Source organism: Falco punctatus (assembly GCF_963210335.1).
Source record: "Falco punctatus genome assembly, chromosome: 16".
NCBI lineage: Eukaryota > Metazoa > Chordata > Aves > Falconiformes > Falconidae > Falco > Falco punctatus.
The window spans coordinates 7,307,533-7,328,032 of NC_137596.1; the positions used below are offsets into that span (position 1 = coordinate 7,307,533).

General features: G+C 47.7%; 1 protein-coding gene across 1 annotated transcript; it reads left to right on the plus strand.

Moving 5' to 3' along the window:
- Nucleotides 1-1,460: 1,460 nt before the first annotated feature.
- On the plus strand, nt 1,461-19,966 carry POU2F3 (POU class 2 homeobox 3; the record flags this gene model as incomplete). The annotated part of the gene is made up of 10 exons (XM_080366983.1): nt 1,461-1,724; nt 3,336-3,438; nt 6,522-6,604; nt 6,756-6,938; nt 7,329-7,470; nt 8,356-8,492; nt 9,759-9,920; nt 11,539-11,605; nt 12,174-12,306; nt 13,247-19,966. Coding segments are annotated over 10 exons (1,314 nt in total), but the record flags the coding sequence as incomplete, so codon positions are not given.
- Nucleotides 19,967-20,500: the final 534 nt, after the last annotated feature.

Sequence of the window (20,500 nt, forward strand, 5' to 3'; positions counted from 1 at the left end):
GTGTATTTGTTTGCTTTAGTCAAATTGAAATCAAACCTCCCTCGACCAAAAATATTGGCTTGGGCCATCGTTTTTAAAAGGTGAATTTCTTGTCCCCCTCTGCTGGTTGGAGGTTGTATGACCCGAGGTCCCCATCAGCCCTGCAAAACCCCGGCAAGCGCGACCCTGCTTGTCTTCTGCAGGGTGCTGGGCTCGGGAGGGATGTGGTGGGAGATGCTGGAGTTCAGCCCCGCTAGTCAGAGTGAATCCGCAATGCTGAGCCTGTGGACAGGGTTTTCAGGACCTGTCCTTTCTGATGTCCTCCTGGTTTTTCTAGTTGGTGGAAACTGGAGCCTCTTGGTGCGCTAGAAAGGTTTAGGTGAGGAATGGGACTCATGGTGTGAGCCTGGTTCCAGGCATTCTTGTGCTTAGGAAAAATTTGAGCCTAAGTTTGGAAGTTCTTTGCTTGGATCTTCTCATAGAGAAAATGTGTTATAGGAGCTCGGTATGACTTTTCTGTCTCCTGTGCATGGCACCTGCGCATAGAGACCCCTCATACAGCTTTCAGGAATTAACCTAAAAACTTCTAAAATCTCCCCAACCGGGTTCCCCTCTCTCCTGTCCCAGTCAGCCTTACCAAAGGATTTCAGCTGGTACAAAGTCAGGTAACAGTTTTTTGGGGGGACTTTTTGTTTGCTTGGGTTTTTTGGGGATGTGTGTTTGGTTTTTGGGTAGTTTTGGGGGTTGGTTTTTTTGGGTTTTGTTTGTTTTTAATGGAGTAACAATGCTTGAAATCAACATGGAGACTATGGAACAAACCAGAAACAAGGATTCAGTTCTGGTTCTCAGGTAAATTCTTCTCTCAAGGATGTGGACTCAGAAATCATGATTTTTTTGAATCTTCCTTGAACATGAAAGTAGATCAAAATGACCACTGGACAGAGGGTTGACACCTGTGAAGTTTTCCAGTTCTTTTTTCCACGGCTTGTTCTAGCTGAGGAAGCAGATTTCTCCTCACCAGACGAGTACAAATCCTTGTTGCTTTCTGGCAGAAGCTGAGCAAATACATTTGGTGCCCGGGGTGCTGCATTTTCAACTCTGGAAGAGTACACTACTTTTTGAGGTCTTCTGCTTCGTGACCTTTCTTTTCCCATCCCCTTGTACCCTGCTCTGGTACCTGCAGAACGAAATGGGAGGCTCTCTATAGCCAACCCCACCACAGGGTTGCACTCTGTGATCTATAAAGAATTGCTTCGTGTCTTCCTTATAACTCCACAAAATGCCTCAGTGTTTTGTCTGAGGAAAGCACTCGTATGCTTTAAACCTTGCTAAGTCACTAAAACTTAGTTACTTCCTAAAGTTTTTTAATTAATGTGTTTTAACTGAGCAAACTGCAAGCCTCCCCTTGGCTTGGCAGAGCAGAAAAACTATGTCTGCGTTATGGCCTGGAGAGCAGAAGCGGGGAATGACCACGCCGTTCCGCAAAGCCAGGGGGGAAGCAGTGGGTCCTGACCTCTTCACTTTTCCCCGAAAGGAGCCCTGCCAACCCCTCCAGCCCCTCAGACTCCCAGCCACCCCACGCCTCCTGGTGCCCCTTATCTCTGCTCCCTGATGCTAACAGTTACTTTGCTCTTTTTCAGATTAAAACCGAAGACCTCAGCGACTCCTTGCAATCTACAATCCCCCCTAGGTCAGGTCACCTTGTGCAGGGATCATCAATGATGCCTGGCAGCCAAATCGCAGGGGTAAGTGATTTCGCTGCTTCAGAGATCCAGAAATCTGAGCTGGCACCGGTTAGTGGAGCTTTGAAGAGGCTGGGTTTGAGACACTGGCCAGATTACGTGTGCCTTTTGACAGTGGCAAAAGCAGACTCAAAGGTATGATGGACACTGAATTGGAAAAGTGGCTCTGTGTTGGCAAAAGTCAGCTTCCCACTTCACCTCTTACTTTTCTGTAAAAAGTTTTACATGGGTTCAAAGGGAGGCTGGACACGTACTTGGAAGAGATTTCCTTCAAGGGTCTACTAAGTAGACAGACTTTCCTTCAAGTTTGTCTACTAAGTAGACAAACCACACTAAACTCAGGAAACCCCTTGAATTGAAAATAATTGGAGGCTGAGACACCACCAAGGGGAAGTGTCAGACATGCTCAGCCTGGTCCTTCCCCTTCCATGAACATCTGGTTAATGCCACTGTTGGAGATCAGATTCTAGGCTAGATTAACAATTGGTCTGAATCAGTACGACCATCCTTGAATATGTTGCCTCAATCTGATTTATACCAGAGAAGATATTAATTCCTTGAGGGAATTTTTCTTTTCTAAGGTAAAAAATTGGAGTTTAGCGCTTAGCTCTTGTTAAGTTCTAGTGGGAGTTAGATACCAGAAGGCCACACAGCTGCTCAGTAATCTTTTCCCTCATTCTCTCGTGGGGTATTGAGATCCCTACACAATTCGGGGATTGTCTAATTTCCCCAAAGCTTCAAAACAGTTCTTGAGAAGCTCGAAGAGCTCATCTTATTGAGTAACAAATTCCTTTAAAAATATACCTCTACAGACAGTTGGTCTTACTGGGGCTTTTTTTATGTGTGTGTCTATCCCAAGTAAATGCAAACTCTTAGCCCCTAATCCCAACAAAAGATGTGGGGTTTGGACCCCAGCACTATGAAAGAACACCAGGATGTAATCCTGCTCTCCCAGTACCTGTTGCCTGTCCTGCTTAGTGCAGGGTGGGGAATTCCTGGCAGTACGTGGCAAAGAACAGGAAACCTTCGCGGAGCCGCTCACTGTGTTCGCTGCAATGCCTTTGCTGTTGGTGCAGAGCATCAGGCGCTGTGGGGAATCGCTTCTTTCCCACCTCAGCACACGGCTGGCTGGGACACTGGCCTTCTGCGGAGAGCAGGCTCTCCGTGTCTGTGAGATGGGATCGTCAGCTGCACTTGCCTGTGTAATTTTAGGGAGTTCACTTTCTCAAAATACATTTGCTGGAAGAAACTGAAATCCAAGAGGTTTCACTGTTACTTCTAACAGCTAGGTTTTGATTGCCAGTGCCTCAAAATTGTCATTGGCAAGAATTAACTTTTTCAGATAAAAGTAGACAGTTCTCCATGCCGATGCCTGTGTGTGAGCACAGAATTCTTCTTATACAGCTGAAAACTTCAGATCCCAGAGTATGTCTGGGTCTGTAGCTCTGCAGTGCATGAATTACCCTATTCCGGTGTGTTGGCAGCTAAGTGGAGAGTGTGACTGGGGTCAAGGATGGTATAAAAGAGCAAGGAAGCTTTGTGGGAGAGGTGATGCTGTGTGAAGAGCAGACATCTCTCAGTTTTGTTTTTCCTTATGTTTTTTTTTCCCTGTAGGATATGAGCTCTCTTCACACCCTGCAGCAGCTTGTATTGCTTCCCGGTCACATGCAGTCAGTTCCCCAGTTTCTTCTGTCTCAGTCTCAGGCTGGGCAACAAGGTAAGAGCAAGAAGAGCTGAAAGGGGCATTGCTATAAGCAGATGCATATCGAGGAAAAACATTCTCATGTCTGTTGCTTTCATGTTCTCCGTTAAAGTTTTCCCGGCGTGACAGTGTCTGTTTCCCTGCTGTTACCAGCTGCATTTCCACCCACCTCCCCCCGTGCTGGTTCCCACACCCGGGGTGCTGATCCCGCTCCGGAGATGCTCCTGGCACCTGTGGCTTGTGCTGGCCAAGAGTGCCACCTTGGGGCCTGGTGGGATCCCACCTCTGAAACCGGGGCTAGCACCCGCCTGGCTTTCAGCCCCCGCAGGGCTTCCAGAAAACGGGAGAGCTGGAGCTGAGGGAGAGTAAATCCAGAGAAGGAGCCGAGCTGCTCTGGTGGAAGAGCTGTGCTGGCACCGGGACAGTCTAACCTAGCCAGGAGCAACCCAGGGATGAGAGCCGAGAGGTTCGGGAACGCCAGTGGTTGTTCCCAAATCTCGCTCCAAGCCATGGAGAGGACAGGAGGTCTAACTACTTCTGAAACACAGTGTGATCAGCTCCACGAAAGGGATGAAAGGACTGAGGACCAAACTTTCTGTCTTTATGGCCGATATTTGTTATGGCATTTCTCCAGTGACGGGGATACAGGCATGCCATGGATGACGTTTTACGCTGCTTGTGGACAGACAAACACAGGCTCTGATCCAGATGCAAAGGGACTCGGGTTCTTTGCTCACATTCTCGATAGAGTCCAGCACAGAGGTCCCTGTGCTGGGACTCTATCAGAATTATTCAGAATTAAAACCTTAAAATATCTGTAGCTTGAACCTGCTGGCAAAGACTCTCCAAAAGAAAACCTGTATTGTAGGCAAATGTGAAACCTATTTCCCATTGATGGTGTATAAACTCTTCTCTCTGCCAAGTGATGCTGAATGATGCATGAAGAAACTACTCTGTGTATACTTACCAATAATCTAGAATTTAGTTTTTTTTTTAAATGGCAGGATCAGGATAATCCATTGCCTACCGCCTGCCTTTATTCGTGTGCACTAGGAAACCCATTATACTGCAAAACAGAACTTGGTTCCTTGCATAGAGTTTCTTCTGTTCAGTGACTTCCCTTGGCATCTGTAACCCCTCCAACAGATGGCCACTTGTTTGGCTGTGACCCCTTTTGGTTCCAGTCTTTACCAAGTCTGGATATTCTGGCCGGTAACTGTCTTGTTGTGCAAGAGCACTTCCATTTGAATAGATGACTGCCAAGTTTTAACGATGCTTTGCCATGTGCGTGCACAGCCCCTGGGGAGTGGAAGTGAAGGCATAGTTTGGTTTTGTGGAATTAGTTGTTTGGTGCAGATACAGGTGAAGTGTTCGTCATACCGAAGAGATGCACAAACTCTTCCTGAAGTTGTCCCTGAAGTCACCATGGGAACACTCGCAATGGTTCCTGAGTTCTGACTGCTGGGCACATCAGTTCATGGATTTCATGGCCGAAGGGACTTGGCTGTGGGCTTAACCATCCCAAGAGCGCACGTATTCTGCTTTGGTGTCTGTGTTTTAAAGCTGGCTTTAAGCTAGATAAGTTCCCAGGTCTGCTTGATTGTGCCCTGATGTGATTCATCGCACAGCCCTTCAAACAGCTAGCGCTGGCGGATTTCGACAGGGGGGGAGAGCTCTGTGCCATAAAGGTGGAAGCAAGAGGCCAGGTAGATGCTGGGATACTGTCAGCCAAAATATTGCTGCTGAAATCTTCATCTTACAAAAACACAGCCTCGGTCTCACCAGCTGTCAAACCGGTGATTCCTGAATCCAGTCCATAATTTTCTTTTGAGCTAGAGCTTAGCTTTCGCAAAGGTGTTCAATCATGATTTTAAAGACTCCAAATGACAGAGCATCTGCCGTGTCCCTAGGCAAGCCATTCCAGTGATTAATTACCTTCACTGTTAAAAATGTGCACCTCATTACCAGCCTGCATTTGAAATTCAAAGTTGTTCCAGCATTAGAGGAGGCTTATTGAAGCACCAATCTAAATAAATAAATGGGAGCCTGCACATTCAGATCTAAATTAAAAAAGGAAAGACAGAAAGAGGGAGAGGTGGGGGAATGATTGATTCTGGAGATAATATTTTTTCCTTTTTTTTTTTGCAGAAATCCATAAATTTCTACAGTTTTCCCTGTAATTGTCATTTATAATCAATAGAATATATTGACTGTTTCAAGAAAGGTTATAAATCCTCACTAAATTCTATAGGCTTCACCCACAACAGGCTTGAAGAACATAACTAAGGTTCTAAGAAGCTACACTGCTTTGGTCACTACTTAATCCTTTAGGACGTTTCCTGTAAGAGGTATAGGCTTGGACTTGGCAGTTTGTCAACTAAATAATTACGCAGTCCCCATAAATACGAGTTTTTGTTAGTTTTATAGATTTTTCCTTCTTTTTCTTTTCATCATTTCATGCCAGTTTATATATTCGGAAAGAAATTCAATTTATTTGAAATACAGTAGCGTGGAAAAGAAAGGGTCAGATGGCTTCGAAATGAACTTCAAAAATGAAATGTATAGTAGAAAGCAGAGTGGAGAGGCTCATGAGATTAACTGTAGGATCAGGATTTTTTTTAATGAGATCAAGTGGCTGAAAGTTGGAGTCAGAAAAGCTTATGTTGGAAATAAGACACACATTTTCTTTAGCAGCTACAACGATTAAGCACTGAGGGAGATCACCACTAAGGATGTAGTAAATTCTCTGCTTCTTGGTGTGTAAAATCAAAGTTAGATGTCTACGTAAATTGTCTCTGCCCTAGTCCAGCCTTAGGTTAACGAGCTACATGCGGGGATCAATGGATGAGATATTTTACCTGTATCATTATTGTAATAATCCCTTTCAGGCTAAAAAGCCATGAAAAGAACCTTTACTTTCTCTTACTCTAGCTCAGAGCCATCCACATTTGTAAGGGCTGAAATGCTGCTATTTTGAAAGACAGCTAACGAACCTCGTCCCTCGGCGCTTCGCCAGCCTGCCCTGCGCAGCAATGCCCAGCTGCCCGCGTGCTGGTGCAGGAGCTGCTCTGATCACACGTGTCTCTTTCTCTCCTCAGCTTTGCAGCCAAACCTCCTCTCCTTCCCTCAGCAACAGGGCAGCCTTCTCCTCTCCCAGCCGGGACCCAGCCTGGCATCACAGGTAACTTGCCTCAACGTGCACTCCAACGCGCCGTCCCACCCTGAGAAGCACCCATCTACAAAAGCGCTGCTTCGTTAAGGGCAGATGGCAGAGGGAGCAGCGTACTTCCCTGGTGGTGTGACTCTGTGCGTCTTTGCTGCGGTTTTAACAGGCTGTGGGCCGTTCTGGACTCCCTGGCTCATCAGTTGAACCCCACTTGGATGTACCCCAGCACTTGCAAGTGGCAAAGCACCTAACTCCGTCAGGGGCATCTGAGGAACCCAGTGACCTGGAGGAGCTGGAAAAGTTTGCCAAGACTTTCAAACAAAGGCGGATCAAACTGGGGTTCACGCAGGTGAGCAGCCTCGTCCATGGTCAGGGCGGTGTTGCTTGTGGTGTGGACATGTGGGGCTGGGGGACGTCGTGGCAGAGGCACAGATGGAGGAAGGGCTGGAGTAGGTACAGTCTGGCTTGCTTTGGAGCATCCTCTTCCAAACACATGAAGAGATAACCCCTTCCTAATACTTCATTACCACGACCTCATTATCACAACTGCTCCAATACACAGAGGCTCAGGGGGCGTGGGGCAAATTCCCGTGGGAAGGGAAGTCACACTTTCTCTGGAAGGCAGGTCGTGGGAACAAGGCTGAGCCTATTCTGGAAGCAACTTGAGAGGTGGTCTGAGAGCAGGAAGCTGTGAGGGGCTTTTCTGAGCTCATGTTGTGATTTGGATCTTCTCTGGCAGGGTGACGTTGGACTTGCCATGGGGAAGCTCTATGGCAATGATTTCAGCCAGACCACCATTTCCCGCTTTGAGGCTCTCAACCTGAGCTTTAAGAATATGTGCAAGCTCAAACCCCTGCTGGAGAAGTGGCTGAGTGATGCAGGTAGGTGACATGACGTGCAGAAATGCCACCAGTCTTGGCCAGGACAAGAGGATCCATCCAGGGAGCCTCCAATAAAAGCCAGGAAATATGGAGCTGGAGCTAAGGCCTCTCAGATCCCAGACTGGATCACACAGCAGGCTGCATAGCCACCTCAGCGGCAAACCGCATCTGTCCTTTCTCCCTGGCAATATGGGAATTGCAATTCTGTGTCTGGGGCAGTCCCTTCCTGCACTGCCTCTTGCTCTGTTGCATGGCCTGGGGCAGATCATTTCACCCCGGTCCATTTGGTCCCTCCCTGTGTAAACTGGAAAGAATAGGAAGGGACTTCTAAAGTCCTCAGCGATTAGCCCACGAGCTATAATTAGAAAAGGAAGATATCACCGCAAGGGGAATCCCCAGCAGCAGCAGGATTGGGCTGGTGTCCTCTGCTGGCTGCGAACCACTGCAGCAATGCCACCAGTCTCGTGTGCTTCGCTCAGCCCTTCAGGCATCGCACGTCGGTCAATGTATCACGTCAGGTGCTTCAGCTCTATGAGGCTCGATCCAAGTGATGTAAGTCAACATCTTCAACTGTGTGAAATTAAATCATTAGAAAATGTGTGTTCCACATCAAAGCAGGCTGGAAATCAAGCTAGAAAAAGGAAAAATAGTGTTGATTGAAATTTTAGCACTCTTACTTCTTTCCTGATTTGGACAAGATCATTGATGATTTGGACAAGATCATGATGAATTGCTGGAGCAATTTTAATCATCCTCAGAGGAAGGGTCCACAATGTAGGGACATTTTCCTTACTTTAGGAGGTGCCATGGTTCCCAGAAAGGATCTAGGAATGGAAATAATTTGTTATTTTCTTGCATATCTCTCTTGCCTCCCTCTTTCCCCAGAATCTGCTCCTTTGGATTCTTCCATGAGCACTCCCAACTCCTACCCCTCAGTGAATGAGATGTTTGGACGGAAAAGAAAGAAGCGAACCAGCATTGAGACCAACATTCGCTCCACGCTGGAGAAAAGATTTCAAGATGTGAGGGGAAAATCTTTCAGTGTGTTGTGAACTCTCTCCGGGTTTGGCATTTTCTAGGTCATATCAGCACTGAGCCCTCGGAAAGAGATCTCCTTGTTTGTTTTGACAGCAGGTTAAAAAAATGCTTGAAGGGGTTAGCAGGAAAAGCGTCAAAAGCAAAGAAATCAGACCCAATTATTTCCTTGGTAAATGTTGTTTTAAAGGAATGACAATTCCATCACCACACCTGCCCATCGCTGCCCACTGCTCAGCGCCGTAGGGGAAGCCCACCCCCTGCACCCACCGCTGCTCTTTGCAAGTTGCAGGCGCGGGCAGGGGACCCGTGAGGCCGTGGTGCCCTACAGAGCAGGTGCCCCATTAAGTGGGTCTCGGGAGACCACAGAACTAGTTGCTCCAGATATTGCTGCTGAATCATTTCCGAAGTGGAGCCTTTTACTTTTTAAGCTTCAGAATTTTCAAGAAAAATCACTGCAGAGAGCAAACAGAGCTTTAAATAGGTAGGACTAAATTATGCATCAGAAATTTTTCATCAAAACTGGTTTTGACCAGCTCTCATTTTTTCTTGGTTTCTCCCTCATATCTGATCATATCAAAATTTCCTCCTAAGACTGTTAATGCGAACAAAAGACAGTCTTTATCAGATCGTTATGAGTACCTTAGGTTTTAGCTAGTATGAGGCATTCTTTGTAATGGGAAGACTGTCTTGGCATCCATGCTAGGTGGTTTTGACCCTCAAGTCTCCAGCTCAGGTCAAAACCCTTAGAGCTGTCGAATGCACCAGAAAGTAAGTGACTCAGAAGAAAGGCTAGGTGCTATTATTTCCCTTTATGAATGAGGGATGGAGGAAGAAACAGAAGAAATGGCTTTTCTGGGATGGCGCAGGTAGGCGTACAAACAGCACCCCGAGCTTGTGTCTCCTGTGTAGTGATAAGAAGACCACCAGCCATTAGCTTCCCCCAAGCAATGATTTAGGGTGCTGTTAAGATCAAAAAGCATGGTGCTTTATGCAATAACAGGGCCAGGTAGGTGACTCATCCCCCACTGATTCCATGAGATTTGGTGTTGAATCAGAAGCACTTTCTGGTTCATAGAACATAATCTCTCACCAAATATTTACCCTTTGTCTTGGAAGGAAATTTTCTCCCTTCCTCAGTTTACAGCCAACGCCACCCCTGTCCTCTGCCCTTCCAGCAGCAGAAGCACGCACTGATGCTGTGAGTTACGGCTCGCCAGGGCTTTCTTTAACCTCCTGCCCTTTCTCAGCAGAACCCCAAGCCCAGTTCAGAGGAGATATCCTTGATAGCAGAGCAGCTCTCCATGGAAAAGGAGGTGGTTCGGGTCTGGTTCTGCAACCGGCGCCAGAAGGAAAAGCGGATCAGCTGCCCGATGCCATCCCCCATTAAATCACCTATCTACAATTCCAGACTGGTGAGAGACTTTGGATTAAGGATGACATCCTACATGCCATCCCAGACAAGAAGAGAAAAGGGTGGGGGGATGCAGCGGGGCTTGCTGGGAAAGGAAACAGGACAGGACATTTCCTTGTACACACAAGTCCCTGAGATGCTGGCAAGCCCACTCCACCGTCCGGTGGGGGACCACACCTGCAGCAGTGTGCAGGGAGGCAGCTGGGCCAGCCACGGACCAGGCATGTGCTCAGCATCCCAACTTGATTGGAATCTCATGCCCACACTTACAGAACATTTATTTTTATTCTATTAATGACAGCAACAGAAAGAAAATACAAGTTTCCTAGAAGGTACCGATCAGTTTAATTGTAGGATAATTTATCCAAATAGGGGTGCTATCCCAAACCTTTTCATCCTGAGAATGGTAAACCAAAGCTTTCCTAAGTTAATGGAGGAGGAATCAGCATTCCATGGAATAAGAATTACATCCACTCATGTTAATTTAGTTGTTAACTCTGAAACCTAATGGTAACCATTTACATATCTGTTTGGTTTACATCTGTGCAGAAATGCAGAATACGCTTCAGTAGTGCTAATTGTCCTTCTCTCATCTTGTACATTCACATTTGGGCAGGCGCATTTTCAGTGCCAGGAAGGATGAGGAAAACAGAAACTGTTGTGAGAGTTGGTGACAGTGTGTCCTTGTTATCTACTGTCAGTGGCTACTGTGGATAATAAGCCAACGTTGCATTTCTGCTACTTAATAGTTGCTTAGTTGCTGCCACCTATAAAAGTGGCAGGAACCTCCCTACGGTGGTGTTAACGCTGGAGCACATGTGAGTGGGAGGGAGCGTATGCATTTGAAAGCAATATTTTATCTTGAAATCTTTTGGGTTTTGGAATTATCCATCAGAAGGCAGGAAAACATCATAAGAAGTTTGGTCACTTGTTGCACAACAGACTTGATCTACAGTCACAAGCACAAAATGCTGCTTGCAAGCCATGAATTTTTAAGGCAGCCGCTTTGGTGAATAATTTTCCTGTGATGCATTGTACAAAGTATGCCTTTGCTCATCAGTCATTCTGAACAATGTGTTGCTTTTAGTTAAAGTATCACAGTGGAACAACAAATGCCCCTGGCTCGCTTTGATTGCAGCCACCAAATTAGTAATAGTCACCTGAGAATTCTCACCCATCAAGAACTCCCTAAAGGAAAAGGGATTATTTGTGCCCAAGACCAGAGTGAACTGGGAAGTTTCAGATTGAGAACATCCAGTCTGAAACACCCAAAGGACAGTGGCTCCTACCCACTGGGTCTCAGGACTCCAAGAAAGTTTGGCTTGCATTTGATAATTTCAGGTCTTTCCATAGGTGATCTAATCCATATAGGATTTAGACCTATAAAGAGAGCGTTGGGCACATGTAACACTCATTCTGGTTCCTTTCCCTGGCCCTGGATTTGAGAATGGTGCTTCCACACTGGAATATGAATAGAAATATCTGTGGGAGCCTCAGATGTAGACAAGAAGTCTGCCCGGGAGCGAGCACACTCTGAAGGGAATGTGAAAGGAGTGGCATTTTGTGATCTATGTCCTCATAGTGCCAACTGCTTACTGTTTGCTTCTGTTTCTCTCTAGGTCTCTACCTCAGGGTCCTTGGGGCCCCTCTCCGTCAATCCAGTGCATAGCACCATGCCTGGGACTGGTAAGCCGTGAGGAACCTCTCACTCACCATTCCTTCCTTCCTTCCTCTGCTTTGGCTCTCTGACTACTTGGTGTCTAGGTCACGTTTGCAGGCCACTCTTATTAAGACCCTTGGGTTTGGCCAGGGAAAGTATCCCCACGTTAGTGTACGGGGATAAGAACAGCCGAGTCTTTCTCTTGGCTGGAACGAAGCCATGGAAAGCTTCCTGGGCATGATAACATTCCCAGGTTAATCCTGGGCAAATTTTACTGGAGTGTTCAGGTTTGGGAGCCAGGCACACCTAGAAGCCAAACAGCAGGAGTGCTTGGGGGTGGGTTACTTCACGTCTTCAGCCGAACATTGTCAGGTCTCCTTCAAGAAGCGCGAATCACAGTAATCACCGAGAGCGCAGCCCTGGGGACCCCCAGCACCCCCTCTGTGCTGGGGCACGGATTCTGCTCGGTGCTGCAGGGCAGTGACTCAGATGAGCAGCAGGATGGGCACGAGATACGGTGGAAGTGTTTGGGCTTGGGCTGTTCTAGGCAGGAGAAGGAGATCCCAGTCTTACTCTGCTTTCTCTGCCACACAGTAACATCATCGTGTTCCCCAGGGAATTCCAGCAGGCCCTCCTCCCCTGGCAGTGCACTGCATGCCAGCAGCCCCGCCACAGCCCAGAGCAACTCCAAAGCTGCGATGAACTCTTCTGGTTTCAACTCTTCAGGGTAAGGCAGTGGGGGCCACAGCTTGCTCCTTGGCAAGGGCATTGGAGGGCTTGGGAGAAAAGTGATGGGGCCCTAGAGAAGAATCCGCAAGCCCTTAGAGACTCCAGCGATGTGGAGCTATGCAGTGGCATGTTCTTACATGAACCTTTGCATCTAACCTGAAGCTTCTTGGGATATGGCTATTTTTCTACTCAAATAGTAAATCAAGTTTTGGCTAAAAAAACCACACTGGGTAAAGAAAGGGAAAAAAAAACCCAAACCAACCAAAATCTGAATAAAAACACTGGCCATAAGGACTGTCCTAAACTAGGTCCCTGTGTGGAGGAAGCAGAGGAAGGCTTATTTTGCTGTTTCTGCTTGGATAAGCCCCTCCACAGCCAGTTTTCTCTCCTGCAGTGCCACCCAGAGAGCTCTGCTGCAGGGTAACTATTCCACAGAGGCAGATGAAACAAGAAGAAAGATTTTCCTCTGCCCTGCCTTTAGATGCTACAACAGCACCAAGCCACGCATACGGGCTCAGAGCCCTTCTGGTTATTACACTGAACATGCCTCTGCCACTGTCTGTGCTGCTCAGGCCTCTCTGCGTTTGTAGTTTCTGCTGCATCGCATCAAGGATGCTGTTAGTAGAAGGCAGCAGAGAGCAGAGGGCGTTCCCCATAGCTGCTGGGCTTTCTGAGTCACGGATTGTCCTGTGCCACGAATCAGACCTCCTCTCACATGGAGGAAGTCCAACAGCCAGGTAGTGTGTGAAATCACGAGCACAATGCAAGACGTTGCTTAGAAAGCCAAGGGGTTTGGTATGAGTTTCCTATAGGAGCAAAGGGTCACTCGCTGCCTGCCAAGTCAAAGAAAGGTTACAAATGGAATAATGATTTTAATGTCAAAGGGAAACTGTGAACAACATGGCAATTGTAGCTCTTATTCCCTGTGTTGCAAACAGATCTTGGTACCGATGGAATCAACCTACCTACCTCCACTGAGATGACTCCTCCATCCTGTATAAAAGGAGCTCTGACTTCTAGCTATGGACCAACTTCTCTAGGAACAATGCTTGGGGCAATATCTGGCGTTCCGGTGCCTTCAAAACGCTGCCAAATGAAGGTCTTGTTTAAGGGAACCCACAGCAGCAGAACTCTCCAGGGACTCAAACTGCAGCCGACCTCCCCCAAGGATTCTCAACGCCAACAGTGACATTATAACCCTCTTCCAGGCATTCATTCACTTCAAGAACGAGCCCTTGCTTAGCACTATTAGCATGAAACACTGCCCTCTGCTAGCAAACCTCTGCATTCACACTGGATTGCCTGGCAGTCCCTAATCTGGAAGGATTTCTATCAGGACCCTCTTTTCCCCCCACTCATTTCAGAGCTTCCCATAAGAAGGGTCTATCATGCTGTTACTATCACGCACACACACCACAAACCCCCAAACTGAGCCGAGGTTACCCACTTCATTTCACCAGAGACCCGTGTCCAGATGTGTGAGCCTTGGTTTTCGACTGACTTCCAAGGTCAATGGCACTGTGCTTTATCCACTACCAAACTCGCTTTGCTTTGAGCCATTCTGCTCTGTTTCTAAAGGCGCTTCCCCCCCCGCCCCATTTTTCTTCCCCCCCCCCCCTTTTTTTTTTTATTAAGTATTTTAGAGCCTTCTTATTTTTTCCTTTTAAAAAAATGGTTGTCTTTTGCAAAATTTGTGTCCAGGTCTTGTTATTGTTCACAGCTGGCCTCACTGCCCCACTGGAGGATGTCACTGTTCGAAAACCTTGGGTGAACTTCTGACTCGTTGAACACAAAAGCAGTTTGCGTTGATTTGATGGGACAAGGATTAGTCTTGACCTTCCCTTCTTTCTTTTATTCATCCTTTGGGTTTTATCTGATACCAAACGAGAACAACCTCTCTGGTGTAGAGGTGTGCATGTGTCCTGAGCTTTCCTGCACTGTAAGTAATGTAGCTTGCCTGTTCTCTGCAGCATGCTCTTCTGTTCCTGGGAGGACAAGTTGTATTGCTCAGGTGTGAATCTTGATGTTTGTGTGTGCAAGGAATTTCTTAATTTCATGAGATGCCAAAGTGTAGGAAACTTCAACTTTCGCAGCAAATCACCAGGGAAATTGTTGTTACTTTGTGACTCTCCACTTGAGAAGAGGTAGATATTTAATTTTGTTAAAGTAGACTTGAGTAATACAAATTCCTGGTCAGGTTGTCTATGGGTACAAGTAATTAATTCAGTGGAACTAGAGTAAATTAATATCTGGTTCACAGATTGTAAATAGTCATTTTTGAGTAGTAGTCTTTTTTTTTCTGATGGCTTTTTTTTTTTTTTTTTGTAAACGTGAGGTTTTTTGGGTTTTTTAAGTAAAAATTATCCTTTGTCACTTCTGGGGAGGGGGGGAACATTTGATCCATTGTTTCTTATCCTACTCCTGCAGTTCTGTGTGATGAATTTTTGCCATAGGGAGTCTGTGGACCTTCAGAGTTTACCAGCTACCTTTACACAAAGTATTGAACCCTACATGCACATTGTATATAGAACCGCATTTGTTGCTTTGAGTGAGGTTTTGTTATAGAAGCAGACACCGATAATAATGAGAAAGGACTGGAAAAGATAAGGTAACATTTCTTGAAAAATGAAAACTAAGAAAAATATTTCTTTTTTTAAAAAAACACTAAAATAAGTTTTTCAAAATATTCTAACACAAAAAAGGGAGAAACTGTATTTGTTTCCTGGATTCCCTACCCCCATTCATTCACCTCTAACTGAAACACTCATCATATCTGTTTTTCAGTTGAAACATTAAAATTAAATGAAACCTTTTTTTTTCCAACAAAATCTGTTGTGATTTCAAACACATTTTATGTTAGCAAAGCAAGAAATGTAGATGGGAAGTATTAATCTAACTTTCCTGATGGCTATGGCCCTTCTTTCTGCCATTGATTACATTTTCTTACATGCTTGGAGGGTTGATTTCAAGCCTTGTTCTCCATTGCTTTCCAACTATATTTAGGGATGTGAAAGGAATTATTTGCATATAATCATGGTAAAGCTAAGCTGTGGCAGTCTGGTACAGCTGCATGGGTGAGTTTTCTTGGCAGGTTTCTTAAGGTTCCCATTGCTGTCTCTAACAGGGACTTCCCCGCGAGAACTGTCTCCTACAGCCAGAGTGACAGGAATTAAAGATGACAGCTTTTCCTGTGGTGTGCCTTAATCACAGGATTCTTGAGGAAAAAACAAATTCTCCTCCAGCCAAGAGAATGATACGACAACAGTATTTCAAAGCAACTGTGCTACAACAACTGCCTTTAAACTCAGCCAGCTGTTCGCTAGGTCAGCTGCAGGGACGGATCGTAGCATCACAGAACCATTTAGGTTGGACAAGACCTTTAAGATCATCGAGTCCAACCGTTACCCCAGCACCGCCAAGCCCACCGCTAAACCACGACCCTAAGCACCACATCTACATGTTTTTTAAAACACCTCCAGGGATGGTGACCCCACCACCTCCCCGGGCTGCCTGTTCCAGGGCTTGACCGCCCTTTCAGTGATGGTGCCAACACGGCCCCCCTGTGCAGCCTGACCCCTGTCTTTTCCTCCATGGGATTGCTCGTGATGGTGGGCTCCCACAACGAGCTAAGGCAAGCTTTGCAGACACAGCACCACCTGCCCAGCTGCCCTCCCGCACTGGCTCTGTCCTGCTGGAAAAGTCTGCCCGATCGCTGCCAAATGCTACTAGTGGAAGATCTCTAGAAATGAATGTACTCACGTGTACACAACCAGGGGACTGGTAACGGGTTTTATTCACACACAAGATCTTTGTTACTGGGTAGAGAATTGGGGTCGATACTACATTTACGTATTTTTCCAGATTAATTTCCATTAATTTTGTGTAAGCAAATGAGTTAAACGGGCTGGGAGGTTGGTGGGGTGAGACTAAGGGATCTGTACTAAAATGGTGGAGGGTAGGAGAAACAGGATGAAAAACTCAGCAAATTTTTTTTTTTGCTTTCTAACTAAAATGTGCTAGTGTTTTATTGGTTTTGTTGAAAGAAACGTTTCCAGAGTTATGTTTCTTTCTTATCTGATCTAAAAGATTAGAAAAAAGTATACTTTCATGTGAAAATTTCAATTCTGTTGTAGTTTAAAAGAAGTCCATTCAGAAAGCCAGTCATTGACCTGTCCTCATGTTCAGATAAAGCGCGTGGAAGGAGAATTCCCTCTTCTCTCCCTGGCGGGGGTGGCACCAGCCCCACGTGCTAAGACGAGCCGATGTGCGTTGACAACTCAGTCGCACAGGCTGAACCCTGCCAGGTGCATCGCTATGGGTTTGTGGCCGTGGAGAAGGGATGCTGCAAGGGATGTCCTAAGGGAGAGGTGCAGGGGATAACTGGCCAGCTCACAGCCGCTCCCTCCAGGCGCTGCCTTTCCTCAGGCCTTTCCACTGAAGCACCTCAGTGGAGCTCCTGTGAGGGCTGGCCAGCACCGCGAGAGGAGGATGGAGGATGAAACAATCTTTTTTTTCATGCCAGCCTAAGAAGTGATTTGCATGTGACTGTTCACTGAGTGCGCTGCAATGCTATGAATAAAGTCAGCAGGATTTGGATTTGGACCAAACAACAGCCCTGGCTAGGGATGAAAAAGAGGGGTGGCTGGCTGCTGCTCTGTGATTATAAAGACCCTTTAAGAAGCTTCCAACTTTTTAAGCAATAATTTTACAATCCTTATTCAAAGCCAGTTCCATATGAAAAAGATGTTCAAGTGGCATGAAGGGATCTTGCTCCAGCCTCTCCCTCCTAAGATACAGCCCCTCTTAAAATTAATACTCTGCACAATGGAACCAAATGCATCGCAGGATGGCATGTTGCTAAGACATTGACACTCTCTCTTTTACTTTTTTTTTTCCTTTTTTTTTTTTTTTTTTTTACTTTTGGCTATTATGAATATCTAAAGATTAGCAGATAGGAAAAATTATTTTTAAACTACTGATCTGTACCTTTGGGACACCCTGTCTTTTTTAATTTCCTGCATGATCTTGGACAAATGACTTGATCCCCAGTAGGCGACGGTGATGACAGTCCTTCCCTTCTCCCAGTCCTCAGCTTGTACTAACCAGCACAGTTCATGAATGATGAATATCACAGCTGATTCTGTTGCCATTCATCATAGAAGACATTTATTACACTGACCCTTGGCAAAGCTCTAGTTTCCAGCTCATTTCTATTGTTAAAAATCTCGAGTCATTTCATAGATTCTAAGCAATTGCATAAAAGCTCAGAAGTGACCATTCTGCTTGCCCTCATAACCCTAGCCTGCAAATTTTACTCAGTAACTCCTACACTAATCCTGTACCTGGTAGCTGAGCTGTAACTTGGCTACTGGTTTCAGTAGCCAGTTGACACTCTCCTTAAACACTTGGTAAAGGCTCCCAGAGGTTTGTGAGCCTCTTTGTCAAAAGACACCAAAAACAAAATTATGAAAGGCAGCTAACTATTTACAATAATATATTTACAAGTTACTGTACATGTATGCACCCTTATAGTACTGAATAGATACAACAGCACCAAAATCTGGCTCTTAACTGACAAGGACTGTTACATTTATTTTTCAGAAGTTTCCCCAGGTAATTTGCTCCCACAAAAACAGCACCGCATACATTTTGGAATATTATTTCTGAAAGCTGGGAAGGTAATTACAAATGTATTAAATGCTGAATAACGGTACCTGCACATTAGTACTGCAGCTGAGATCAAAGCCAAGCTGCGCCAGGTGTTGTGCAAACACATCATGAGAGCTGATCTCAACTGAAAAGTTTACAAACACAATAACAAATCTCTCAGATTTTATTGATAAACTGGTCCTGAACAGGAAAACAATCCCTAGCAGATTGTACGTTTCACAAAAAGCTACAGTTGGAAGGGAAAGGTCTTAATTCCTGTCTTCTAGGGATACTTCCAGTCTCACAGGAGCATCTAAGGGATTAAAAATAAACACAGCAGGAAATTCCAGCTTTCCAAGAGTAAGAGTCACCTCCCACAGCCATAGATAAGCAATGCAGGGAACAATTGCTCACCAGCAGGTGCCTCACAGTGGCTATAAGACCTCACGTAATCTCCTGAACTACCTGGGCTGCTACCAAAGCAGCCCTTGCGCAACAGCCTCCACGCTCTGTCCCTGCTCTTCTCCTGAGAAGAGCTCCTCCGCGCTCCTCCGCGCTCCTCCACCGTTAGGACTCAAGCATCAGCGCCGTGCACCCCAGGAGCGAGTGAAGAGGCAGCTGTCAGCTGAGTCCCTGTCTAAAAACATCTCTGTGGGTCCCCCATCCCTACCGCCTGTGAGTATAAGGGGTGCAACCCCATTCATCTTTTGTTTTTATCTGTGGTCTGGTCATTCATAAGCTCTCTGGAGAAATAAGCCAGATGCCACTCAGCTCCAAAATCAAATCATGCCCTTGGAAGTTACGGTCTCTAGGTAGACCTGTCTCTAATTCCTGCTCTTAGCCAGAGAGGACTGAACTGACACCCTCAGAATATAGAAGGGACAAATCCTCCCGACTTTCCTTTCTGCTGACAGACGCTCGGATGCATATTGGCGATGCTCTCCTATTAATGACTGACATCAGGGGTGACTTTTCCACTGAACTGCTGTAGCAACTCCAGTGCTCAAAGCGAGTGTGCAGACTCAGAGGAGGTGGGGTACCTGATACATCCACGGTGTTTAGCAGTGTCCAAGTTCAAGAAAGACAGGGCTGGAAAATTAACAATTTGCTGTTGGTATTTAATTTCTTCCATTGTTTATTCCCCTTTCTTTCCTCCTCTTCCTTCCTTTCCACCTGCAAGGAGAATGAGTGCAAGCTGGGAGAACGTGGCTTGATTCCTTGCCCTTCCCCATTTTCCCTGTGGCCTGAAGGGAGACTTTGGGCATTTCTAAGTGTCCAGATGATTCCATCAAGTGCCCTCATCACTCCTGATGCTCACAGCCTTGGGACTTACAGTTCTGATAGAATTGGCATAGGTCCTAGCACTCCGATGCAATGCCTTCATCGGCTGAGCTTAAGCTCCGGCTCACCTTTGCAGACACCAGCAGGGACCAGCTCCCGAGCTGCCGTGGGACCCCGCTGCTCTGTGCCGGGGGTCCCTGCCTGCGCAGCCTGGGGCTTGCTTCAGAGCAGGGGCCAAGGCGTCGGCAGAGAACTCTGAGCATCCCGTAACCCACAGTGCAACTAGAAGCGTATTTTGATGTGTTACCAGAGCTTGTAGAACACAGAGAAAGGTCCTGCGGAGTGCTGCACGTGACAGGCCTAAGTGACCACAATGGGGCCTGTCCCGCTCCGAGCGCTCGGGGTCACCCCCAGCACCGGGCGCTTGTGGCTGCAGAGGGGGGTAGGGGAGTCTGGGGGCCACAACCTCCTTTCGGCAGTTTTTAAAGCAAATTGAATAAACAGAAATTGCAGGTACCGGCCCGGAGCCGGCTGTCAGGGCCGGGAGGAAGCACAGCCCTTTCCTGGTGCCTCGCTCCTGCTCTGCCCAGCCCCGGTGCCCAGCCCCAGCCCAGCTCCGCTCTCACTCATCCTGCTCTGCGTGTCCTGCGCCGCCGCTCCCCGCGCAGCCCGCACCGCCCCCCGTGCATCCCGCACCCCGCCGCGCATCCCTCGCCGCCCCCGCACCGCCCCCCGCGCATCCCGCACCCCCCCGCGCATCCCTCGCCGCCCCCGCACCGCCCCCCGCGAATCCCGCACGGCCCCCCGCGCCCGGTCGTCCCAGGCTCCCCCCACAGCCCCGTAGCGCGGCGCTGCCCACCGTGACCCACCCCGGCCCCTGCGGGGACGCCCGGCGCAGCGCAGCCGCCGCTTTTACAAATACCCCCACCCCCGCGGGACCCCCCACCGCACCCCCCCTCACCCCAGAGAAACACCTCCAGCCGCAGGGGAGCCCGGGGACCCCGCGGGGGGGCCCAAACCGGCGGGGGCGCCCCCCAAGCGCCTGCCCCGGTGTCCCCTCGGCCGCGCTGCCGGCGGCAGGGTGCCCCCCGGGACGAGCCGGGCCGGGCGGCGGGGCCGGGGCGCGGGAGGAGCCCCGGGGGGCGCGGAGCGGACCCTCCCCGGCGGGCGCTGCCCCGGCGGGGGGCGGGGAGGGCCGGGCCGGGCGGATAAAGGCGGCGGGGTGCGGAGCGGCGCCGCCTCCCGCCCGGGCTGTCCCGCAG